Genomic DNA, 27,252 nt, shown 5'->3' with positions numbered 1-27,252 from the left:
AAAAAGAGAGTCGCATGTGGCAGGCATTGAGTGGCATTTGGATTTCGAAGGGCGTGGGCCCAAACCGGAAGCAGCTAAAAATTAAATTGACGGCGCCCCAACGGTATTGGCGAATGGATCTTTATTTCTTTTCCCGTTCGCTATTTTTTTATAAATCTCTGGTCTAGCCATGTGGGCGACAACTTCTCCAGCATTGTGGAATGGACCCAGAGCACGTGCCCCAAACTGTCTCTACTTTATTTGGTTCGGGGTTTTTAGTTTTTATTTCGATTCTGCCGAATATGGCTGTGGCTGTAAATGTGGAAGTGGGTTCCATGTCTGTCCAATTATATTGACTGACCATTAGGCAAACCAAGGGGCAAAATAGCCTACAGTGGATTCTATTGATGGATTTATTGAAATTATTTTGTTTGAGTGTTATTGCGAAAATGGTGGTCCTTAAGTGGAACGTTGAAATGATGAATCATTACGCATAAGACAGAAAGATATTATTAGGAACCGTTGAGACATGTGCCGAAAAAGGAAAGCTAAATAAGAAACTTAATATATTTTTATAACAGTGACTGAGAGGTAGAAAAAAATAAAGTTTTAAAAATTTAAAAATTAGTGCTTTTTTTTATATATGAAGAATGTTAATAAGATATCCATATCCGTTTCTTATCCGTTTAATTTTCCAAAAATCAAAACATTCAAATTACAGAATCGATACCCCAAGGCAACCTTTTAGCAATAAAGTTTTATTTATTTATATTTCACTATCGGGCATTACATGGGAAACCACTTGAGAGCACTCTTATATATAGGGCAAAAATAATATGAAAAATGGCGTTTGGTTCTTGCTCCATCGATTGATTACTTTTTGATATTGAAAGCTGGAAGCAATCAAAACACAGATACACACCCATACGAACTGATTTTAATTCCGAATACAAACACACACCCCCTTTCCTCAGAAAGTCTGTTCCACATTGTTTATTTTAGACGCTGCAATTTCGCGTAGAATTTTTTCTTCAGCGCCATCCTGTTCTTCATACTCATTTAATCACAAAGCAAACACTAGAAATCTGTGTTGGCCAAGTGTAAACATCTATGAAAACAAATATTTAAAAAATATTTGGAAGCAGCTATTTTGTTTTTTTTGCCGCTCCTGATTAATGTTGTTCTTCCAAAAGCAAAGTGTAACAGCTGTGTTTTCTGAGTTACATATTTCCATATATTTTCAATGGAAAACGAGCAAATGAAAATAAAGAATAGAGCCCGGTTGTTCTTACAGTAGTAATTCGTACTTGTATGATCTTTTCAGCTTGTAAGGCGGCCAAATGTTTAATTTTAACCCAAAAGCTCATAGTAAACAAATATTTACATTTTAATATATATTTTATCTATTTTTAAATTTATTTTTTCAAGCTATTAACTTCAATTAGAACTATCCTTTTAATTTTATCTTATCGAGTGCTCACTGTAATCAAAGTGCTTGTAATCAGATCTATCTTCTTTGTTCTCTTTGCCTCGTTTTATGAGCGCGTGCTGTGCACAGCAATTAAGCAACTAGAAGACTTGGCCCGTCGCCTGTTAAATAATGCTTACACTTATAAATTAATGGAAATGACTCAATGTATAATTCGCCTTTATCTGTGTCAAGTTTGCATTGCCCTCAATATTGCCAAGATATGTATGTATATAAAAAGCAAATAGATGTAGCTACATAAGTCGTTCAACTGTAGATAAACAAGCGAGAAGGCAAGGCAATTGCATTTATCGCTGAAATAATAATGTTATTTTTAACCCGCAATGGGCACAATGAGGGTGCATTTAGAAATGGATATAATATAAGGGGTACGTGAACTATATGCAATGGCCAGGGATTGTTTGGGTGCATAGTATATAATAATCTCCTCATTAAATAATTTGTTTACCAAGAAGCTTCCAATAAGAAATAATATTATTGTGGGAAAATCCAAACACAAATATTCTCAGTAATTTGTCTGTGGAATTTTTGGTACGTTTTAAATAACATTTGTATAGTTGTGCTGTTATTATTAAATTAACAAATTTGAAATAAAATATCTTTTCATATTGTTCAATATTTTTAACTACTTTTTGTCTCGTTCTTCCAAGAAATTAAGGTGTAATGGATGGTTTACATTTCCTTTGATATATCAATTTCTTGTGTATTTATTCCTCAATCGACTTTCTAGACAAATACTTTATCATGATACCATCTCCGAACCCCATGCATTTTTTATGTTTTTTCCTGCATTGTGCATGCAAGCCATGAACCGTGCAGTTTGACAGCCACTGGAGATAAGCGACGTGCTGCGGCGGTCGCATTTCCTCTTTTGTCTGCTGCAGACAGAGAATAAATAGTAATAAAAGTACAAAAAACCAGACTAGCTGTCTTTTTATGCCCCATCATATTTACAATGCAAACAACAAATATACGCGTCGGATACACACGACAAAAGCATTTCCCCTTGCTCTATAAGTACTTTGTTGTTGTTGTTATGTTTGCCGGGACTTTGACTTCCCCAAAACAGAAAAGATTTCTTGTTCTCGGTCACTTGGCAGACATTTTACTCAGCATAAAGAAATACTAGTCTGAGCGTTGGGGTGGTGAAAAGTATTATTACCCAAAGGGTGGCCGCCCGAGTTTCTTTATTCCTGCGCGATCTAAAATTTTTTACCTCCATTTGATATAAATTGCTTAAAAATAATAAAAAAGCATTTGGAGGACTTCATTGCTAATTTTATTTACAAACCATTTAAAAATCAGGAAATGTAAGTACTTGAGTGACGAATTATAACTATTCCCGCATTTCTTATTTTCCTAATACATTTTTATGTCAATCAGTACTCGGTTATTTATGATCGTGATTTATTGTTATTTGTATTTTCAGATTTATGTAAAGAAATACAAATAATTATAATAATAAAATGAAATATTTAACAAAATAAATATTAAAAAAATAATAATAACCAAAAAAAGGCAAAATAAATTTGTTTAAGCTCCAATTCTTCAAAAAATGGTTTAAATGTGTTCACATTCTATAAAAGTAAAAGCTTTGCTTTATATTTGCTATAAGAATGATTTTAGGGAATTTTGTACTATTATTTTATATGCTCGTAAAAGAAAGCATAAAATTTCCTGTTTATGGCCTAAAAAAGGCCAAGCGGCCAACACTTTTTGTCAGCTGCTGATTCCTAAGCCGGCGCCAGCGTTGCGGTCTGCGCAGCTGCTGTTGCTGCTGCGAGGTAAAGTTGCTGCTGCATGTTGCTGTTGCTGCTGTTGCTACCTTCTTACATTTACTTGGGCTTCTCTTCTCACAATTTCTGCCAGAGCCAGCTGCAATTTTTTATCTGTTCGTCGGTTTTTCCTCTTCGCTGCAATTATTTTAAACAATTTCCTGCCGACGCGTTGTCATGTTGATTCTTCGCTCTTCTCGATTGACTCTTTATTTTACCGGCCTTTGTCTAGGTTTTTGTTTATGGTTCTGTTTGATTTACGTGACACGCGTGTTAATTAAACGCCCCAAAGGAATGCACTGCGAAAAAAAGGAGGGCGGAGAAGCCGCCACAACAAATGATTTTAGGAAATGCTGACAGGCGCCTGCCCATTCCATTAATTTCTTGCCATTTCGGGGGTTGCAAAACAGCATGCGTGCAAATAAAGGAAAGAAAAATGGTTGTATATCCCCACTTTTTTTTCTTTCTTCGACTTTCTTTTCCTTTAGAATCATTGATTTCTTGGAAACTCGAAACCCTTGTGGTTGCAACCATTAAGGCTAAGAGCTGTTGCCACCTCTTAAAGTCCACCTCCCCCACATGCGAAAACCTTTCGCCGGGGGTGGCTTCATTGTTCTCGAAAAGGCAATTTGTAGAGGTTCTTTGGCTAGGGTGTATTTACAAATATTTTCCCTAAAGATTAACCCTTAACGAGAGGTTCAACTTATGTATCTCGATTTCCCCCATGTCCATTCACACCAAATCCAGCATTTTAATTAGTAATTAGTCACGCCTTCGCAGCTGATGACTCAATTGTGAGTGAGAAAACGCAAGAAACTTCATCGAAAAATGAACGAAAAACCGGAAGCACTTTGCGCCTCCATGTGGGGAAGGGTTTTCCAAAGAAGAAGGGATCGTTTCCCCATTTCGAACTGATAGCGCGTGACCATAAGTCACGGATTGTCACAGCTTAATTCCCGAAACGAGTCACGTACGTAAGGGAATCGGAAATTGAAAATGTATTTCCTAGGTTAAGGGAAGAAAAACTTTCAAATCGCCAAAAATGTCGAAAAATATACATATGTATCTTGAAACTGCATCTCCAATTTATTTGTAATAACTTTTTAATAAAAAAATGAAGTTTTCAATTTAATTCAATTAATTTATCAATTTAAATCTACTTTATAAAAATAAACTTAAAATTGAATTAACGGCAGTGAATTTATGATACGTTTTGGAATCTTTATTTGTATATTTTTGCTAATTTTTAACTGTCGGATGATTGATAAAGGCAAAAACAAAAGGCATTTTTATAAAGTTCTTTGCCCATCCATTTACCAAATTAGTTTTCAATTTATGACACAATTTATTTTTATCTCTCTGCCGCGGCAATTAATCTTCACAGTCCAAAAATAAAAATTTTCCTTGTATTCCAGTTATTTCCACCAAAATATATACATAAATACAGCTAAAGTGTTCTCTCTGACGAGAGAATAGTTGCATCTACAAAGTTTGCCGAAAATATGTTTAATATTATACGTTTTAATGTTAATAATATTTTAAGATTATTTAGTGGTTAAGCGTATGCCACCGATATACAAATGTGTGACTTCAAAAAACATTTATTTTTAGTTTTTATACACAATTCAGATATTTTCAAATGAAAATAATTTTTCTTAGTTACAGTGAAATAGGTAGATAATTAAAGAAAATTCGAATTGTCTGATTAATTTTCCTTCTTGATAATGTTATCAGATAAAAAGCAGTGAGTATTATCAAATGTTTATTTTTGTGGGTTCTCTCCATAGAGTTTTTACTGTATGTGTATACAACAAACACAAGTGAAAATCGATGAGAGACATGTCCCGTTGTGAGAACATCTGTTCGAGGGTAGCAGCAGCTGTGAGAGGGGGCGGGGCCGTGGGAGAGGGCGGTGGTCGGTGGGTTTTTGGGTGGGTGATTCGCTTTGGTATTTCCCATTTTCCTGCTGGTGCATATTTTTGGCCCTAACAAAAACGAAAGTTGGTTGAACTTCGAGGATATTTTCGTGCCGGCTGCAGCGAAGAAGCAATAAAAAGGATAACACGAATAGTGCAAAGTGCCAGAGAGCGAAAAGCGGCGGTAATTATTGTCCTTGAGCGCAGGCGAAAAAGGACGAGAATGGAGAGCAAGAGAGAGAGCAGCTGATGGTAGGGCATAAAAGGAGAAAAAGGGAGAACCTCGGCGGCGGGCTGCTGCAGATTATTGATTTTCAAGCAACAAAAGGAAAATTCGCTATTGCAAGGGAGATAATAAAACTTGCTTAACTCACCGGGCAAACACATTTTTCCCTGAAAGCCGCACCCTAAAGCTATATTCCTCAAACTGTTTTAATAATTGATAAAGTCAGGCAGTTGGCGACATATTACTAAATTTGTTTCCAACTTATTACTGTTTTTGTGATCTAATCATACGTTACTAAGAACTTATTTTCAATTATATTCTCAGTTTACAGAAATTACATTTTACTTAACAGGAAAAAATTTTATATGTACCTATTATTTCGCTTTTTGGAATAGAATTTTCTAGTTTAAATGTAATGTATGAATACAAATTGTAACCGAACTATAATATTTAAGTTTGTAACCCCCTTTGGCCATTTTAATTAAAAAGAAAATAGATATTGTGTGGGATATGTCTGAAAGGGTTTACCGAAAAGTACTTTTAACTAATATTTTTAATCCCAAGACGTTACAAGATCCACTAATCAACTTTTCCTTTGTTCGCCCTAGACAGTGTACACTGTAAACAATCGGTACCCACCTGCGATGACGGTGTCCGTAAGGGAGTACTTTGTTCCCGTCCTGGGAAAGTCCTTCAGCTTGCGATTGGTCAGGATCAGTTCGCCGCTGAAGTGCGCCTCTTCCAGGATTCGTTCCAGTGAGCGCGTCAGCTGGGAGTGGCTGAGGAGGGCGGAGGAGGACGAGCTGTTCCCATGGCCTATTCCAGTTCCCGATCCCGATCCAGATCCCGGAAAGGAAGCCGACCCGCTGCCGACTGCGCTGCCGGCGGCATTCCCGACGCCAACTGCGACGCTGTGTAGGCGTTGGTAAACCGTTGCTGCCATTTCCCGTGTAGGCGTGGCCACACTCACGCCACCAAAACACACACACACGCACAACGATAGAAGAACGGAGTGAAGTGCCGAAAAAATAACACTTGAAATTAATTTTGCTCTATTGAATCGCACGCATCTCGATTATTTTTCATTTAGTCTTCGTCTTCATTGATAAGATTTCTCGGAATTGGATTTTCCTTTTGCGGCTTCCTTCTTGCTTCCTCTTCCTTGCCTCCCCACACACACGCGCACTAAAATGTACACAGGCGGCAGCGAACGAACAGCGCGCAGCGAGAATCCAAAAACAATTGACAACAACTGTGTGATGGAGATGGGAGATGCAAACACATCGATAACATCGATGTTTTTAAAAACGGAGATACATCGATGTATTTTTCCAACATCGATATATTCACTAATAGCCTTGTCACACCCGATTAGTCAAAAATAAGCGTTTACACTGGGCTTATTTTATTTATCGGTTATGACAGCTAGTGTTTATGGGAGGTCAACCAAATGATTACTCTAGTGACTAGAGTCTAGTCCAAACAAAATTTTTTGTTCTGATTTTTTTGTATGTATTTTTTTGTATGTCGGCAATACGTGAACCTTGTTCTGAGCACGGTGAAGAACTTTTTGCTAAGGGTCAAACCTAGTGCTATTTATATTTCTTGACTAAGCTCGCAAACAGCTGTGACAATTAAAAAAAAAATAGGACGCAGAGCAAATATGATTCAGATTAACATAATTTAGGGCATGTAATGCAACCTTACGTTGCATATTGCAAAGGCAGCAAAGGTTCATATCTGCTAAGGGGCTGTCCATATATTACGTAATCACGTTTTTGGTGATTTTTGACCCCCTGCCCCCCTGGTGATCAAACGTAATCATTCAATAAACAAACCCCCCCCCCCCCCAATGATTACGTAATCCCCAGAATAAAATTTTGTTTGTTTTAATCTGTGGATTCAAACGGAGATGCAACCCAATCTTTAATATTGTTTATAAATGAAGTTTGGTATGACACATTCGGTTCGTCTACGCTGATATTATCCCCAACATACTCTTCGTCAAGCCATTCCAGGTCTTCGCGTCCTTCGTGTGATTGAACCACTAAACATTCTTTTTTTCGCCGCCCAGCCACTACAAAAATTTTTTCTCTGCTTTCCTATTTAAGTTTGTAGCAGGGACCGTAACTGTTATAAATTTTATTTTAAAAATCACACTTTAACAGTTATTTTCTGATTTGTAAAGTAAAACTCAAGGAATAACTGTTATTTTTTGAGTTCTATAATAAAAGTTGGCAAATAACAGTTATTCGTCGTGATCAAAAATAAAACTCAAACTTGATTTATGGCGATTTTGTGGGTAAAATAAATTTAAAAAAAATATAGGTATAAAATATGCACGGTTGCCTTTTTTAACAAATTTTTAGTAAGTTATATAAAACACGGGAATCATGTTTTTTTTAATTATTTCATTTTTTCAAAAATGTCAAGGGAATAACTGTTATTCATAAAAATCAAAAAATAACAGTTATTTTTTGAGTTTTATTATAAAAATCAAAAAATAAAAATCATTACGGATTTGTAAACTACAATGCGTGATTTTTTTGTATGAAAAATTTACAATAACACTTATTTTTGGTCCCTGGTTTGTAGATATAATTAAAGGAAAAAAGTTTTTAAATAAATTCTTTAAATAAAAAAATTAATATAAAATGATTACGTAATCATTGTACAACCCCCCCCCCCCCCCTCCCCATGTAATCAAACATAATCATTTCAATGACCCCCTCCCCCCCCCCCTAGGTGATTACGTAATATATGGACAGCCCCTAACGAGGCTTCTAGAATTCATGCGTAAAATATCGGGGCACTGATTTCTTAGCAGCACATCTGAATTTGAGCTACGGGTTTAATGACAGCTCCGGCCCGTCTAACTTAAAAAGGGACGGCCGTAACCAAAACCGAATTTAAATTGTTAACCGAAATAAAACCGCATCCGAATTATTTCAATCTGAACCGAAAAACTGAACCGATATTTAATTCGGTGTAGTCCCTGGAATATAATAAAAATACTATTTTTATTCTTTAAAAAATTAATATCATTGAAACTATTTTTTAACATTATTTCGCAATTCTAAATAAGTTGTTGCCTGGAATCGTATCAAAAATTTATTTTTTTATTTCAATAATTGCATTTAGGGCCGCTTTCTCGAGTCCCTGTCAAAGTCCCTGATAGCTATCTGTTCGAAAAACTTAAAGACCAGATAAACTGTTCGTAAAAGCAAATCCGCTTTCTCGACTGCTTTAATTTATCTGAACGAGAAACAATTACAATTCAAAGGAAAAGTCAACTGTGATTTCGTTTCTTCTTCATAGTTGGCTTTGGGAAATCAGCTGTCATTCTATCGAGCCGAAAACGCTTAACAGGGACTCCGAGTCCCTGTCAAAGTTAGCTCTCACATTGGTGCTCGAGAAAGCCAAAATGCCTTAGCAGGGACTTAATCTGTTCGAGAAATGTTAGCCGGCACTCGAGAAACCGGCCCTAAGAGACTAGAATAAACGTCAAATACGTCTTATTCACTGCGTTGCAAACTTCTAACTGAAAGCATTATACTCTCTGCGAAGAAAACCAATTTGAACAAGAGAGAACGCTATAGTCGGGTTGTTGTCCCGACTATCTAATACCCGTCACTCAGCTAAAGGGAGTGCGAGCACTGTGTCGGGTTGGTGTCCCGACTAATAATCGTAACTCAGCTAAAGGGAGTGCGAGGGAGATAGATATATAATTTTTGATTGCGTATAACTTTTTAATGAATGGTCCGATTTGAAAAATGTCTTCTACATTTCGATAGGTATAAATATACACAATAAAAATGCATTTATACTTCTCGGAAATTTTTAAAGATGTGGGCGCAGGACCCATTTTAAAATCGTTAGTGGGCGATTGTGGGCGTTAGAGGGGGCGTGGCGCTCGGCTAAAATAAACTTGCGCTGCGTAGGAAGCCAAAGAATATGTGTGGGAAATCTCAACCTTCTAGCTTTTGTAGTTTCTGAGATCTCAGCGTTCATACAGACGGACAGACAGACAGACGGACAGACGGACATGGCTAGATCGACTCGGCTAGTGACCCTGATCAAGAATAAATATACTTTATGGGGTCGGAAACGCTTCCTTCTAGCTGTTACATACTTTTGCACGAATCTAGTATACCCTTTTACTCTACGAGTAACGGGTATAAAAATGTGAAAAAATATTTTCTGTATTTAATTAGGTAATTTCTAATATTCTAACGCAATATTTAATCTCAATCGCCTAGTAAATGTGAAACATCTGAAAAAATAACTTAATCAATTTAAAACGGGTTTCATGCAAATCAGGATTTCTTGTGCGTTTATTTAAATAAATTATTGACTTAGGGCCGGTTTCTCGAGTCCCTGTCAAAGTCCCTGATAGCTATCTGTTCGAAAAACTTAAATACCAGATAAACTGTTCGTAAAAGCAAATCCGCTTTCTCGACTGCTTTAATTTATCTGAACGAGAAACAATTACAGAGTGCTGTTAACGCACAGAATTGTGCTGTGAAGGGCAAAAAATGGCGTGCTTCGATTATTTCATCAGCTGTTTGGGTATAATTCAAAGGAAAACTCAGCTGTGATTTCGTTTCTTATTCTTAGTTGGCTTTGGGAAATCAGCTGTCATTCTATCGAGCCGAAAACGCTTAACAGGGACTCCGAGTCCCTGTCAAAGTTAGCTCTTACATTTATGCTCGAGAAAGCCAAAATGCCTTGGCAGGGACTTTATCTGTTCGAGAAATGTTAGCCGGCACTCGAGAAACCGGCCCTTAGTTGTTTAATTGAATATAATTTAAAAGACGTTGTCGAATAAAATTAAATATCTGTTATAATTTATTAAACTGCTGCTAGTGAGACCATGTGGGTCCAAACCAAATAAAACCGCGACGGACTATCGATTCTCCAGCCGCAGCTATCGATAGACGCACTGCACTGCATCGGTCTTCCCATCCCTAGCAGTGCAACAACAAAATTCCAACGCAACGCCAACCAATTGTGCAAAAAAAAATTCTAAAATTAGGATAAAAGTGTTAAATAGATCAAAAACGCGTTGTTTTTCTAAATCGTAATTCGCAGTGCGGTTTGGCCAATACGTGAGCTTATCTTATCTGTGTGTGTTCGTCAAACACACCTATACGAGTGCGTTTTTCGCGTCCCTTTCCCTCCCCTTTTTCTTGTTCTTCCTCTTCTATAACTGTGTCAAATCAACAACAACAATAAAAAATAGAACAGTGCTCGTGTGTGAGTGTTTGTTAAATGCACAAATTGATAAGCAATTTTGTTCAATTTAATCTAGTTTAAATCCTATAAAAATCAGTGCAGCAACAGCGGCCGAAAATAAAATATAAATAATATATTACTAATCCATATAAATAGAATACCCTTGAGTGGTTTTTGTGTCACTAATTAATTCAACACATTTTTGGTTCCGCATTTTTTTTGAAATTATAACGAAGTTCCAGCTATCGAGAACAACAACAAAAAGCGGTTTTTGTTTGTTTTTCAAGCTCAACGAAAAAAAGAAGAAAAGAAATCCGCTCCCAATCAGCTGTTCCAAGCGGCCGCCTAAGTGCGAGTGAGACAGCCTACCTGCGCGCCAAAATAAAACAACAACAAAAGTGGCACAGTGGTTCAAAGCATAGCTAAATTTTATAAATCAATTTATTTTATAGAAGAAATATTAAACTAATTATACTTATATATATCTGTTAAGGTAAGTAATCATTATTCAGTAAATATTAACAAATATTTGAATTCTTAACATTTATTTTCTCAAGTTTTTTAAATCGTTTACATTTAATACGCGTGTGACCAAAAGAAGTGAAAAATAAGTAAAAGTGAAAAATGAGTGATGAAACGGGAGATTCGGGCGGGGCAACTGCCCCACTTCCATCGCCAGCTAGTGCGGATCCGGATCCAGGAGCTACTGCCTCCAAAATACCCGGTCCAGCCAAATCCAATATTCCCACGCCGGCTGCTTCAGTAACCGGAATCCCACAGCCCAGCAAAATGAAGGCACCATCCAATTTCGGCTCTACGGGGTCTGTTTCCAAAATCGGAAGACCCTGCTGCAATCACACAACCCCTAAGTCGGGGCCACCGCCAAGAGGTGAGTTTAAGACGTTTGTATAACAAAACAAACCCGGTAATTCTATAGTTTATGCTTAACATTTTTGGGATATTGGAGGGAGACTTATTGTGAAATTTATCTTTATGTGAACTACTTATTTCACCTCTCAATATAATATCAGATGATGTTATTTTTATTGAGATTGCCGATAACAAACTAGTATCGTTGGGCATAGGGATTTCCTAATTTCATTTTTTTACTGGGTTTTAGGTCCCATCAAAGCATTTACAAATTAATCAATCGGTAATCAAGAACCAGCACCTCTTTGAAAACGTTGTCAATGTCATATACAAATTAACATCTCAACTTGCTCCTTCCAATCAATTTACAATTAAACAAATATATTTTAAAGTTGTTTTCCTCTTTTTGTCCGAGCCAGTAATCGTTTCAAAATATTAATTATTTTGGATTTGCAAAAAAAATATCGCTTAGTAATATGTTTTAATAGTTAAATATTCGTTCAAAAAGTGTTCAAAAAGTAAAAAGAAAAAAATTAAATTAACAAATAAAATGGGTATTACAACAAAAAAGAAATCGAAAAAGAAGGGTAAGCTAAGCATAAAGATCTCTTAACCATTTTCTAACAAATTTTAAGACTAAATTTGTCATCAAACAACTTGATCTTAAAAAGGGAAATTTTATCTATTTGTACGCCCCACTTTCAACCTTTTGTAATTTTAAGATTGCACTAATTTTGTGTTTACATCTTGGGCTCAAACAAGTCGTCTGTAATTCCGGTTCAAACCAACTGCAACCACCTACATACATTGGCACCCACTATTTGCGAATGCAATGATCTAATGGAAACGATCAGAGACCCACTCACTTGCTGAAAATATATACACTGACCCCACCCACTTTGAGTGCACTTTTTGCACTACATTGAACTTTACAAAAAAATGTTACAAACATTTATGTAAATTCCTTTAAAGAGGGGAACCCATTAATAATATCAATGTGTAATTCCCATCGTCAACCGATTTGTATAGTAAACAAATGCTTCACTTCACTCAATTATTTAATCGTTTTGGTACACCAACGCGCAAGACAAAAATAAACAAAACAAATTGCCGCCCACTCTCAACTCTCGATCATAATTATAGAGCTTCCCCGAAAAGTGTTTTTTGGGAAGGAGAATTATGGCCAATTAGGCAAGTGCTGCTACCATTTAATTGATCCGCCCATTGTGGCTCATTTCAGGCACGTAACCTAACCGCAACCGTCAACAACCGACGACCCACTAGCCTATATAGCAAACGATCTGCCAAACGATCCATCGATCGATCGACTGGTTTTCTATTTCACAGGCACACGTTCCATATCCAATTGGCAGTCGCAATGCAACCGCAAAATTGTAGAAAGCCTCCCAAAATAAACGCAAAAATGTATTGCAATATTGTTACAGATTAAACTGAGTCACGAGGTGCATATGATGCGTACACTGGGTGTAAAAATTATAGCACCGATGACAGAAGTTCACACGGGGCAGCGAGCACTATGAATTAAGCAATCACATGTGCTAATTTTGATTGCCACTTTTATTAGATTGTATAGAAAATTATTTGTAATATATTATTCTATTGGGACAGGCAATAATGTCTAGTTACATTACATATAAAAGAAAATACTGTAAATTTTTTGTTCTTGGTAAAAATAATAAAAAATTCCATGCGATAAACCAGATTAGAAAGAATTTCTGTGCTACTTTAGAATACTTTAAGCAATTACTAATATAAGACACAGAAATTCGACTCGCTGCTTAAAACGTAATCAGTTCCAAGCTCAACGCTTTAATCCGCTGGCTAGATCAGCTTTCTAAAATCTCTCCTAACATTCTGAAACGGACTGTTTGACTCTCTGCCAAGACCTGTCATTTACCTCGCAACACTCAATGTCACACGTCTGTGAAATCTCCCCAACTCGAAACCGAGAAAACCTGGCGACCGGCCGGCAATCTTTCTCTCCGTCGCTCCCTAATTGAATTTGCTTTGGCGATGACACAGAAAATATACACAAAATGTATCTTCTAGTATGTCTGTATGTTTCCGATCTTTCGAGGTGTTTTTGCGCTGCGCATTTTGATGCCGGGTTCCGTTCTCAGCCGATCTGATATGATCATTGCGGTCGCCCCATGATGGTTGTGCTCGTGGATGAGCTTATGTCACTTTTATTGTTTTCGATCGGAAACAAAAGTGGAGCCAGCCTCTCTTCCACCCATAAAACAGAAAGCCCATTTGTCTTCGCATTAAGATTGAATCAAAATCGGGTCCGGGATTGACGTCTAATGGATGAGCATCGTCTGGCAGGGGATTACTCCATTAGATTCTAGATTAAGCTAAGATTTGTTTACATCACCAACTCAGTGGGAGAGTCAATATTGATGTTATGATTAACAACTTTTTGTCTTACTTATTTGACTTCACTTCATTAAGTCGTTGAAATCTTTTTAATTGAAGACACGTGTTGAATATTTAAACAAAAAACGTTTCAGATTTTAACAAAAAAGAAAGAGTATCTTATCTAAAAAGGCAAAGAGCAATCTTTGATACAATAGGTCATGTTTTTCAAAAAGTGTAATGCCTCGTGTGGTATAAATTCAAAAAAATGTAAAAAAGATCTTCCTATAAACTGTTTAAACATTTTCAATTAATTTCCTTATACCTTATTCTTAGAACAATATAAATATATTTAACTGTATTTAGCTCGAAATGTATTAGGAAGATCAGTAATTTAATCTCTCAATGCAAATGTTAATTTGTTTTACTACATGAAAAATTAAAATTTTAAGACACGCATTGTTGTGTTAACTTCAACAAGTGGTTTAGAACTTTCAAAAGCGAAGGCAAATATTATTTAAAGTAACGTAAGCATTGGCTAAATAAGCAAGAATTAAAGAAAATCAAATAAAAATGTGTTATAATAATAATAACACTTATAATATGGGATACTGAAAAAAAAAATATGGTAGTCTCAATAATTTTAAATATATTTTAAAAGTATGGGAATTTCTTAGAATCTCCTAAGATTCTTTTACTTAAACTTTTGATGAATCATTACTTATGATAAGTTATTTTCTTAGTAATCTCAATAAAGCTCTGAAAAGAAAAGAAATGTAGTAGGTACTTATACAAATTTTAATGTTTAATCTAGAAGTTATTTTGATGAAACTAAATAATCTTTTTTGTAGGAAAAACAAACCTTTCAACAAAATTTAAGATAAAACTAAAACGTAATTTTTAACATGACTCATCTTCCCAATTATTTTTGTGAATCTTTCGTTGCACTTATGGACAAAGTGATAAAAACCATTAAGCGATCGATCAATATCAGATCGGAAAAAAGGGACAACAATTGCAGCCATGTGGCAACACTTTGTTTGCTGGATTTACTTAACGTACGCGTCTGTGCAAAAGTCGAAAATAAAAACAATTTTTTTACGGCTCTTATTTTACGCGAGTAAACGTTTATTCAATAAAAACACAGAAAGCGCGGAGGCATTGCCACAGTGTCTGCTATTAAACACTGGCCAACAAAGCTGCGACTCCGGATTGCCAATCCGCTTCGACGCTCTCTCGCAGCGAAAAAAAATATCTCAAAGTTGGCGCTGGCTTCGCTTTGCGATTGGCGCTCGCCGTTCAGTTACTTGAACGACTTTTCGCGAGGCGGACGTGTTGGACGCGGGATTCCAGCTCAGATGGCAACCAATTGAACTTGATCGGCTCTATACTATAGCTTTTATATAGTGAACACGCAAACGAAATTGAACAAATCCAAAATAAAAGCCAGCTTTAACATAAAACTAATTCATCGTTATAAAACTCACAAAAGGTGATTTGAAGTGCCAGCCAAAATTACAAACATTGTATCTGAATACTAAAGACTCAAAATATCTGGGGCTCAAAAAGAACTGTAAAGGCAAAATTGTTGTAAACCTTTTCTTCCTGTCCTTGTCGATGCCCTAAAAGGATGCCAGTTTATTTCGGTGCAAGATATTTTTGGAAACTTTTGTTTTTCATATTTCAAGTGACAGCCTTTGACCTTGGATTCGTCTGGTTGATTCCCATTTGTTAATCAAATGTATTCTTTTGTTTCTGTGTGGAAATGTGATTTGGCTTTCAGAATTGTGGCCTCATAAATATTTATTTAATTTTTTGGTCTTAGCCCAGCCCAGAAGTTTTCAAAGTTCTTTTGTTTAATTTGGTTTTATTGCATTAAGCGATAAGATATTTAGTTACTATCTCGTTAAATTATAACATTTTTAGGTGCTTATCATTTTCCCCGATTTTGTTAGGGCTTGGCTCTTTTCTGTCTACTCAATTTAATGGCAACGATAATTTGGCAATCGGAAAGAAGGTCAATAAATAACATTCCGAAATTTCCGTGGTTTTTACTGTCGTGTGACTAATTTAATACCAATAGTGAAGTTTAGCTATTATTTTCAAATTAAAATAAATTAATAGTAGTCATTTTGCGAAAATAAAGACCTAAGGTAACTAAACAAGGATATAGAAAAATTAAAATCAAATGATCTTAAAATTGGTTAATAGATAAATCCGTTTTTGAAGTATTTCTTTATACTAAAAAACTTTTCTGAATCCTGGAAAAACTCTTTAGCAATTTGCAAAAATAAAATCAAAGTTAACTTAGCCAAGCACATAGAAAAAAGACTTAAGTCCAAATATATATCATTAAATCTCAAAATTGATTCAAAGTTAAATCCGGTTTATTCCCTTTTAAAAGAGACTTCTAAGAACTGTAAAAAACACCAGAAAACAACAATTCCTAGGGTTTGGCCCTTGGCATTTGTACTTTTTCACTTTCCGTAAGCCAGTTTATATGTATTGCAAACGTAGCTAATTACGGATTTTCCGCTGACATCCCCTTTTTCCTGTTTACAAGTACTTACATAAGTAAATTAACGCACAAAAAACATGTAAATGGGCTAAGCACGTGTCCCCAACCTCCCTCTCATTGAAATGTCGGCTAAATCGCTTCGATAACCTTAAGGCATTCTATATCTATCTATCTACAATAAACTCTAAGCGACAACAAAAGTTTATTTGCCGAAACAGCAATAACAAAGTTCGGTTGCGGATTGTATTGAAAATTTGCGGTTAACCGCTAATTAGATATACAAATTTGTTATTGCTGATTTGTATTTTGACTGAAAGAGACACAACTGCTGATCAGTCTAAAAATACGTACATATATATGCGAAATGGAATGACTTTCACAGGGGCAATATTTGCATATTGCCTAAGACTTTGATTTTTAGTGCAATTTGGTTTTTGTTTTTATTTGTTTGTGATTTTTTCCTTTTTTGTGGGGCTTGTCGTTGACGTCTTATTGCCAAATGAAGTTGGCTTCCACCGACGGCTAACACTGTATGCAAATTTCAATTTTTATATTTAGTTGTCTGCGGCTAACTTTCTTTCCGTTTTGCGGCTTTCATTTCACTGCCACGTTCCGTTCGCATAACGCACATTTTGTCTGCCAATTGTCTAAATATTTTGGACCAGGCCAAGTGTTTTCAATCGCCTTGGCTTTGGCATTGCTATTGTTAACTGGTATTTTATCAGTCCAACATTTTTTGTGTTGTTTTGTGGTGGTTGTAGTTGTTATTATTATTTTGGTTCTATTGAAACCGGCGCAACAACAGTGCTGTGATAAGGAATCACATTTTTATTTTGGGTTTCATTCTCTCTTTGGCTGCGACATTGCCAACACAAAAACGCTCTAACTGTTGCTGTTGCCATGTTATCTTTGAATTAGAAATGAGAGTGAGATTAACAAGTGTTATTTCGCTAGGTAGTGAAATTCTTACTCATTTTGGATGCTGATAATTATACTGATTGTAGCAAGAGAATACAAGAAATCTTCAAGGAATGTGAAGTTGATTAAAGGGGAATTTTAGATAAAATCTTTTGAGTCTGTAAAAGAATTTCAAAATAAATTAAGATATGTTTGTTTATTAAAACTAAAAGATTAGATATTAGATAGAAAAAAGATAGTGAGAGTCTGGGAAACTATGGTCCTATAGTATTGTATCTTTTAAAACTTAATCTTTTAATAACAGGAATATACAAATTTACGTTTTAAAAATATAATTTATTGGGAATTTTACAAAAGTTTCAAGGCTTCTGCTGCTTACACAAATGGAATGGAAAGATCGTATATAGAACTAGATACCCAAAGATTACACAATCCACCTGTGCAAACGTGTGGGAGTGTGGGAGCGATGTCATAAAGCCTTTTAAAGGCATAACCCTGACAAAATGATCATCCCATCTGTCCAACTGGGATATATACCTATAAATTATATTTCACACCAACTTCCGAACACATTCTATATACTTTTATATATTTGCTGTGGATCCCGGCAATAATGATCTGTCGTCATTCAACACAATTTACTCGGTTTGTTTACACAATTTTATTGTTGCTGTTGGCGTTTGTTATATTTGATTTATATTTGCCTATATATTTTTGAAGCTTCCCAATGAGCTCAGCTTGGTATTTGTTCTACAATTGTTGGCCTTAGTGGGTGGGTGGTGCATGTGGCGTATGAGTAATATTCGATACTATTAGATTACTTATACGCACCTTTGTGCCCCTGCTAATTTGCATTGCACTTTATTTGCCATTTATGAGCATTTAATTGCGGTAAATGCGCTTTTCTTCGCCTAATTGCTTTTCACACGCCTCAAAAATGATTTTTTTGTTTTGTATTTATTGTGTAGTCTTTTTTCTTTGCTTTTCCGCCGGCGGCGCCTTTTACTTTTTCTGTTACTGACTTCCCCGGCAGTTTAATTACAGTTTCTTTGACTAAACACAAATCGGTAATGAAAAGAGAAAAAATTGAAAAAGGTGTAACCACCTTTGGTTAATTAATTTTTATGGTCCGTACCTGGTTTTCTACTTTTTCGATTATGAAATGATATTTTAGTTTGCACCTGCTTTGCTTTAAAACCATTTCAAATGATTTATTGTCACAACTGAGTGAAGCGGAGTCTTTCTCTGCATATTCGTGTAAACAAACCCATTATTGCCTTCATTTTTGTACGATCTTTTTTTGGTAAGCTTACTTTTGCCCGTATTTTTTGATCGTTTTCTTTGTTGAGATACTTTTCTGCTACTAATGAATTATCTGCCTCTGTATTTGTCGTTAGCTTAATGGAAGTGTTCAATAAGAAGAGTCACAAGAACCTCACAAAAGGAAAGCTATTGCGTTCTTAGAATTCTACACCAATGTTAGATGTTTTTTGTATTTATTTATAATATCCCGACTATCTCTATTTAGTTTTTTCTTTGTTGTTTGATGATTTACTAAACCTCAAATAAAAATGGGTTCCGGGTATTTCACCTCCCATTTTTTATTCAACCATTTTAAACCAAAGCCAACAATTAAACAACAATTTTATACACTTTTCCTTCACTTTTTGGTCATTTTTGGTGTTTTTTTTTGTTTGCTCATTGTTTGGCTTACACTTCAGTGCTTTTAATTATTTTGTATGCAATAAAGCTCTAAGCAAGAACAGAAAAGCAAAAGTCAAATAAATTAACACGTCACTTACATAATTCTCGCACTGAAGCACTTAAGTCTCGCTTGAAATAGCCCCAAGTGCTAAGTTAAAATGTTCAACAGAAATGCGTACTTAAAAATATTTGTTAAATTAAAATTTAATGAGTTATACTCGAGGGGTTTATTGAAATAAAAGAAGTATTACTTTTTTATAATTACAATTTTCGATAAATTTTAAACGTTTCGGAAAGAAATGGGAAATAATTCTTATTTAAAATGTAAACAAAATAATAATTAAATGGTATGCCTAGCTTTGCCAAATGTCAAAACTTTACTTAAACCAAAACTTAAGTGACTCCCATTAGAGATGATGGATGATGGGCTCTCCTTTAATGATGACATTAATATCCATTTTCGACTCCTAAATACAGTTATAACTTGCGACACGCCCACATTTTGAAGTCTTCGATCGACCAGTCGAAATAAATTCCAATTCCAATTATGTGTGGGTTGCACAATCGAAACTGACCAAATACAAAGCAAATTACTTTCAGCATTCTTCGCAAGCTTTTCGGCCAAAAGTTATTGAAGAGTCTTTTTCATAATTTGACAAAAGCAAGCAAACAATAATTAAGTTGTTTTTCAGCTTATCTCAAGATCGAAAACACACGCGTCTGTTGGAATATTAATTATTCTCAAATAAAAGGTATAAACACTTAAGTTGCTTATTTGTTGAACTCTTCTCCTTACGTTGTTAATTATGGCTTTGGTAAGCAAATATTGATTGCAGGTGGAAAAGTCAAATGTCAACACAAATTTATGTTTAGGATTCTCTTTTCTTTTTTTTATAGGTCATTAATTGGTGTCTAGTTTCGTTCTGTGATTGGAACTTGTTTTTTTTTAATTTTTTGCATAATATTGATGGATTAATTTGTCTGAAAATGCTAATTTATGTTGGCGAAGCATCTTCAGATTGTGTTACCCAAGGGAATAAATTGACATTAATTTTATAGTCATTGAGTTTCGTGATCCAGAAAGTGTGCTATTTTTTGGATGTATCTTGTTAGCAACCTCGTTATTCATTAGTATTTTTAAACAGTTTTATAGATAACGAAATGGTAGAAGTATCCTCCAAATAATCAGTAAGCTGAGTTGATTTTTTGGGGGATTACTGGTTATAAGCTTCGAAATTCAGCAAAAATATCGTGTTACTTTTATATATTTGATATTTATTTTATATTTATATCAAGTTTAAATCTCAAATTGGATTTTTAGCTGATCATTTTTAATGACACTTAGATGTTTGATAAAACAATTTAAACTGAATAATATGTAAATATACTCTCGTATAATTTGTTGTGTGTTCGTTTTTAATCTTATAAAGAAACACTGCAACAAGAGTTAATGCTGAGTTTTTCCAGAATATCATTTGAGTCTGCGGAAGCAGTTTGCTAAGCTGCCTATATCTTTCAAGCAATTCCAAGAAAACATTCACCCAACACTCTCTTAGTTATCTAATCTCTTGAAAATGAAAAAAAATCTCTTTTGGGGTGGGGAGGTTGATCTGCCAGAGCGACCCATAACTAATTGCCACTTTTGCACTTTACTTTTTGTATGCCTTTTATTTTAGCCACATTTTCTTGGCTGAGCTTTCTTGGCCCGTTACCATGGCCTGAATTCGCTTGGCTTAGCCCCGCAGCCCTTAGCTGTAATTATATTTTAATATTAAGCTAACATTTTTGTGCTGTTAATTTTTCTATGCTCATTTTGCGTTTTTTGCGCTTGTTTTCTTCCGTTTTTAATTTTATTTTTAGACACCGCCAGCATGAGTCGTGAAAGCGATGACAATTTAAGTTCGATCAATTCGGCTTATACAGGTAAATATACTTTTATGTTTCACTTATATTTAATTGATTGCATTTATTTGTTAATTTTAATTGGCTTCTGCGTTTCATTTAATCTCTTCCCATGACATTTTTAATTTATAATTAATTTTCAATTAATTGCTTGTTGATGTGGGCGAAATTATCACATCAGTGTTAACATCTTTTTGGGAATAACATTAATCGATATGGAGTTCGATGGGAAATATTTGCAAGATATTAATAAGTCATAAACATTTGAAGGTGAAGTAATAAAAGTCAATTATGGCATAATAAAATCTTTGACTAATTTACGTTTATCTGAGCTCTGACTCTTATTAAGAAAAGAGAAAGAAAAACAAAATCAAATTGGAACACATATGTTTATTTTATTAACTCTATAACCTAGTTACCTAAAATTTTGAAAGGGAAACTGAATTCTTCTGTATCTTATCGGGCTTGTTTACTTTTATCGACTTAGTAATCATTTCCATTTCATTAACAAGTTGTGTTCCTCAATGCAATTTGTATTAACCCTGAAATATGACACTGTTCCTTACTCTCTAAACTTTTGGTTCAGTGATCTCCGAACAGAAAACAGACGTCTCATTGCCTTATCTACTTGTGTATGCACATCTTCTCTCGGATAGGCAAAATGTCAAAACAATCTCACGATTGTATCTATATCCCATTCATATGTTCCAATCAAAGGCCCATCAAAGTCGCCGTAATCAGTCATAATTTTAATCGCTTTTTACCTTAGCCGCAGGGCATGTTCATTAGTCTAAAATCGTCTTTATAGACAATGTGTTCATTGGAATGTCCATTCAACTGTGTGCCCTTCTGCCACATGTGCTTTGTATTTTTTATTTCGCATTCGAAACACGTTCTAAACTTAAACAAATTTTAATTGTAATGCGAAATACGCGAGTGGAACAGAGGCCCAACCGGATTTTTTGGATATTTACTATATAGTATACATCTATAATTAATAATATATGGGACACGCCTTTAAGCGATCAGCGCGAGTCACGTAAGCATCTTCAACTGGAAAACCAGTTTTCTATTTGGTGAAATTCTAGTTTTTTGCACAAAGATTACTGTTGAAAACATTTAGCATTTCCAGTAATGGCAAATAAATATTCATATAAATGCAAAGGCGATGCAATTATTGTGTGCCCAGAACAATGAGCAGAATTAAATCAATTGAGATAAAAATTGGCATGCTAGAACAGGTACAGTGGGGATTATTTTAGGTCGCAGATATGTAAACGTTGAGGAATACTGACTCAAGACGTCAGGAATTACAAAGATTAAATCGGGGCTTGTAACTAAATTACTTTTAGCCACACCCCCAAATAAAAGTTGTATTTATAACTGTGCTATATTTACCGACTGCTCTGTCATTAAAAGCTTCACTGTAAGCACTCGTCCATTTCAGTGGAAATGTCGGAGCAGCCCACAGTGATCAGGAATGAGAGATCGCCAATCAGCAGCTAATAATCAGTTTTTGTCGGCATTTGCCAGAGAGACTCGCAGATGGATTTGCATTAAACATGCCGAAAAGTCATGTAAGTCATGCACAGTCCGAACCTGGGGTTGTGAAAAACTACTCGATATGTGGGTAGCCGAAGCTGCAGTAAAAACTGGACAAAAATTGTTTACTACGGCAGGAAAATACACAAGAAAATGTATTACAAAACCTCTATGTAGGAAAAACAGAAAGTCTTTTATTGCCAAAAGACAAAACAATTTATATTAGTTAATTATAAATTAAAGTATATTTGGAGGTTTTTCAAGAATCCTGAAATAATCCTTTGAATTATTTAATCAACGCTGATATAATTTTATTTCATGCTAAGAAGTAGACTTTTAAATTTAAAGACCCTCTTGAAAATGTAGATTACCATCAACACTACACTCATAAAAAAAAATCGAAGAATTTCCTTAAAATCTAGAAAATTCTTTCTTGAATTTTTGCCAAAGGCGACCTCACCTTTGTTTCAAGAAATGGTTTTTTTGAAAGGCACCATTAAAACAAGAAAAAATATTTCTTGTTTTAAGAAATTAAATTTCTTAAAACAAGAAAGGGTTTTTTAGAAAGCCACCATAAAAACAAGAAAAAATATTTCTTAAAACAAGAAAGGCGATTCTTGTTTCAAAGGTGGTTTGTTTCTTGTTTCAAGAAATTAAATTTCTTAAAACAAGAAAGGGTTTTTTAGAAAGGCACCTTTTAAACAAGAAAAATTCTTTCTTGTTTAAATTTCCTTTCAAGAAATTTTATTTCTTGATTTAAGAAATAATATTTCTTGAAAGGAAGTTTTATATTAACACTGAAACCCTAAAAATAAAATGTAACTTGGTTTTTTCTTTTGCATATTATATTTATTTACATTTAAAACATTTAACACTTAACATTTAAACATTTTTAAATAACACATTTTTGACTCAAGAAAACATTATTATTACCCAAGGTCTGTTGAACTTCATATGACCCAAGGTGATCCATTTTCTTCGCCTTTCCTCATCTATAAAAAAAAGAGTTATTGGGATATCAATGATTTGTTTTTAGATGAACAACTTTTTTGAAATAATGTAATGTTAATAATAGCCAAAATACAAACACGTTGGACAGACGACCGAGGGAGAGGAGCAAGACAGGTAGAAAATGAAGGGTTGAAAATCGAATTTCAGAGAGAGAGAGGCACGGGAGAGACACGTACATACATACATATATATTTACATACAGTCCTTTGCGCGAAGGGAGACCGAATGTAAGCAGGGCAGATCGTGTCAGTTTTAAGAAGGTGAAGAGAGAAACGTCGCGACGCGTAGGTCAAGCGAGCGAGAGAGACGAGCAGAATATGAAAGGGTTGAAAATCGGGTTTCAGATCGGGTGAGCCGCGTACATGCATAGATATTTACATGCATACATAAGTATGTCAAACAAATACAACATATTTTTCTTACCTTAGAAGGTTTTAAAACAAAATTACAGCTTCTACAAACAAATTATTTGGCTGATGCAACTGCAGGTATTTTCACTCTGAAAAATAAATAAAATGCGAGTAATAAGATAAAGTTATTATAGAACTGTACACCCACAAATTTATGTACAAATGTATGTATGTACGTAGCTCTTAGCTAAAAAACAATTCACCTAAATTGGTATACGCTTGGTAAAGAGATTTGAAATGTATCCTTTAATTACATACATACAATTGTACGCCCGCTATACAAAAAATTATATACATATTTACATACCTTTGAATATTCGGAAAAAGGCTTCACCTCTTATCCGCTTGAAAATCACGTCCATCACTCACGAATTTTTTTCACAACTGACGCTCGGGGGATCAGAGAAGTCGGTAGCCGGGTAGGCCCTTCGTCCCACTTCGTTTTTCTTGTCGTTAACATTCGGCAGCCGAAGGAAGTCAATGGCTACTTTCCTATATTCTAGGGTCATTTCATTCATATATTCAAAGGTGATTTTGTCATTAAATACGTACAAAAATGTTTTGGCTGCGACGGCAAAACAAACATATGAGATTTTCATTTTTCTATTTTTAAGAAAAATTCTTTCTTGAATTTTTTTCATCAAGAAAGGTTTTCTGTATTCAAAGGACAATTTTCTAATAACAAGAAATTTTTTTTCTATTTTCAAAGGTAGGCCGATTCAATGGCGAGATTTCCAAAATTTAGAAATTAATTTTTATGAGTGTAGAAATAATAATTTATTATTTGATATTATTTTATGTTGGAATTTTCGTTCAGTGTAAAAACCCACATTAAATCGAGATACGAATCGCCCAGAACTGCAATGGCAACCTACACAAGGAGGTAAAAACGATGAGAAGGAGATCGGGAAGGCGGTTTGGCGACCTGCGCACAGTTTAGTTTAATTAAATGTTGTTTAATCATCTCAAAAGATAATGTGCTATTGACATGGCCAGCACTGTTGGCTGATTTATCGCCGGCTAGCGCGCGATCGACCCGCCATAAATGGCTGGCGAAATATTTGTTTTCGATTTCGACGTATCTCTGGGCTGCTTCATTTTGGCCAGAATCGTGAGCAAAGTGGGTCGCAGCCGGGCCGGGTTGCCTTTTGGCCAAGTCAAGTCAACTATTGGCGGCGCCACACTCCACTTGGCTTTGGCCGGGCGAGCGGTGTGCTCTTTGATGATTCATCTGTATCTGTCAGATACATGAGTTCATTAGCAGCACTGACACTGAATGTCAACTGCAAGGAAATTGTTTGTCATCTAGGTGCGTGCGTATTTTTAGAATGACGACGTTTCACAGTTAAATGTTGCAAATTAACGGAGGTGAGGGGAAAGGTGCTTAAATTAGCGAAGGTAAAGTCCAGTCTGATTTATTGCCTGACATTGGCTGCTGTTCAGCCATTACATAAAACGTCAGTTGTTACCGATACGAATACAGAACGGAGCAAAGGCGGAGAAAATGTTTCCCCTTTTTACAATTAGTGAAAGTTTGCCAAATACAAAAAAAAAGGGAACCACTCGCCACGGTACACATACAAACGGTTACAACGCCCAATTGTGATAATTAAAAAAAATGGTTACGAACATGTGGGATATAGAAAATAAATTGCTACCGTCATGATGTATAATGGCAAATAATAACAAATTGTCTTGCACGATCGGCGAACGGTAGCGAATGCCAGTATATCTGCCAGATACAGTATACAGTATACAATTGAACCTTGAAGTTGGCTGGCTGGCTGGCCAACTCATGTCATGTCATGGCTGGGCCAACGCAATCGGTTGATTAGCCAAAAACAGTAGCCCACAAGACACAAAAGCCGGTCGAAAGCATCTTCAACACACTCGTACTCAAGCAGAGCATGTCTGGCGTAAATTACAAATGAAGAAAAATTATTATAAAAACGGGGAAAATAAAAGCAATTTCAGCTGACAAAAACACAATTAACTACATGACGTATACACGCTGAGGTTTTCACAGCGCACAGCTGAAGATGAAGCAGGTACACAGGAAAAAATGTATACCTATTAAATCATTTTACAAATAAATGAATATTGGTATTATCTAATAAAATATAATGTTCATATATTTGACTATACATAAATTAAGAAATATTGAAACTTTCAATTTAAGAATTAAATTTTTATTTATTTTTTGAGCATAAACTTTTTTTTTTGTGTACTGAAAAGTAAACGGAAACCGAAATCGTGCAATTGAAAAATTGAAATCTTTTCTCGATCTCCTTCCTTCTCGGCAGCATCTCTTTTGTCCGCTGCAATTGTGTTTTTAAATCTCCTGCTGTCTGTCATTCAATGGGGCTTTGAAAACGTTACCAAACTGTCGACAATTTAATTGATTTATGCTTTTATTGCTCTTTCTTGTGGAGTTTTGGCAAAAGTGTAAATTGAATTTGAAAGTTGCAGTTGAAAGAGGCAGAATGCGTTACAGATCAATATCAATAAACAATTTGACACACATAATTTAGTGAAAGATAGAAAAGGCCAATTCAAAAAACCTACTTTGGTGGGTTTTTAAATTTGAGAGCAACAATAGCTTTTGTGCATATTTTGAATTATTAACACGGCTTTGTAAAAGAAAGATTTTAAGTTTCTGATATATATATATATATTTTTTTTTTAACTTTTTATTATTAAATAAAACAGATAAATCAGAGAAATTTTATTAAGTTTTTTAATCAAAATCATATTACAAGCACACGCCAATCTCCTCTCTCTTTAAGCTATATATATATTTTTTTCGAGCTTAATAACATCTCAGATTACCGTTCGCTATTTTTTGTGCCATCTAACCTTTACCACAACTGCTTGCGGCCAAGATCTTATTAAAGACAAGAAACCTTAGCACACAAGCTGCCAAAAAACTTTCACAACCCAAAAGAGCAAATTGGGCTTAACACAAATGCGCTAATTTTTAACCAATACATTTACCTATATAACAACAAAAAGGGGAAATGTCAGGAAAACTGGCTGCACGGCTTGTTCAGTTAACACCCACGAAAAACACTGCGAAATGTTAAACAATTGCAAATGCATTTTATGGAAATTCAGCTTGACTTCATGTATATGTATGAACTCGTCTATAGATCTCTATCAAGAGACTGTCAGGCGCTTTACGCGATCTTCGCTCTCACCCACATCCGATTGGGATCGCTTTTCGCCCGGCAGACGTTCGCTAAAATCGGAGGCTGGAAGTCGCACATCTTGTAAGTTCTTTGCCCGCCATCGCCATTTTGCCAGCCGCATGTATCTTTATCTGGTATCTCGTTTTGTATCTGTATCTTTTTCTGTTTGTTTTGTTTTCGTTTCTGTTTTTGT

The 27,252-nt window shown here is 35.1% G+C and overlaps 2 protein-coding genes and 1 long non-coding RNA gene across 22 annotated transcripts in view; 1 reads left to right on the top strand and 2 right to left on the bottom strand.

Moving 5' to 3' along the window:
• The window catches only part of Lrch (Leucine-rich-repeats and calponin homology domain protein), a 37,538-nt gene extending 30,899 nt beyond the window's left edge, over nucleotides 1–6,639 (bottom strand). For 2 of the 4 annotated variants that reach the window (XM_017149465.3, XM_017149463.3), the window contains exon 1: nucleotides 6,025–6,639. In XM_017149465.3, coding sequence (XP_017004954.2) covers nucleotides 6,025–6,328 — 304 coding nt within the window. In that variant the 5' untranslated portion in view covers nucleotides 6,329–6,639. The remainder of the gene's footprint in view (nucleotides 1–6,024) is intronic. The other 2 variants (XM_017149464.3, XM_070211489.1) reach the window with 1 other exon arrangement.
• A 4,129-nt stretch (nucleotides 6,640–10,768) lies between these two features.
• The window catches only part of CLIP-190 (Cytoplasmic linker protein 190), a 28,191-nt gene continuing 11,707 nt past the window's right edge, over nucleotides 10,769–27,252 (top strand). For 2 of the 17 annotated variants that reach the window (XM_017138132.3, XM_017138130.3), the window contains exons 1-3: nucleotides 10,885–11,113; nucleotides 11,178–11,509; nucleotides 20,867–20,929. In XM_017138132.3, coding sequence (XP_016993621.1) covers nucleotides 11,245–11,509; nucleotides 20,867–20,929 — 328 coding nt within the window. In that variant the 5' untranslated portion in view covers nucleotides 10,885–11,113; nucleotides 11,178–11,244. Of the gene's footprint in view, nucleotides 11,114–11,177; nucleotides 11,510–11,824; nucleotides 12,078–15,159; nucleotides 15,359–20,866; nucleotides 20,930–27,020; nucleotides 27,141–27,252 lie in introns of those variants that run through there. The other 15 variants (XM_070211790.1, XM_070211791.1, XM_044393735.2 and 12 more) reach the window with 14 other exon arrangements.
• Nucleotides 23,244–24,455, bottom strand: LOC138912035 (uncharacterized). The gene is made up of 3 exons (XR_011417671.1): nucleotides 24,179–24,455; nucleotides 23,885–23,960; nucleotides 23,244–23,442 (listed from the first exon to the last, which is right to left on the bottom strand). It is a non-coding gene; the product is annotated as an uncharacterized lncRNA (long non-coding RNA).

Source organism: Drosophila takahashii, chromosome 2L (assembly GCF_030179915.1).
Source record: "Drosophila takahashii strain IR98-3 E-12201 chromosome 2L, DtakHiC1v2, whole genome shotgun sequence".
Classification (NCBI taxonomy): domain Eukaryota; kingdom Metazoa; phylum Arthropoda; class Insecta; order Diptera; family Drosophilidae; genus Drosophila; species Drosophila takahashii.
This window is presented reverse-complemented; position numbering and strand designations above follow the sequence as displayed.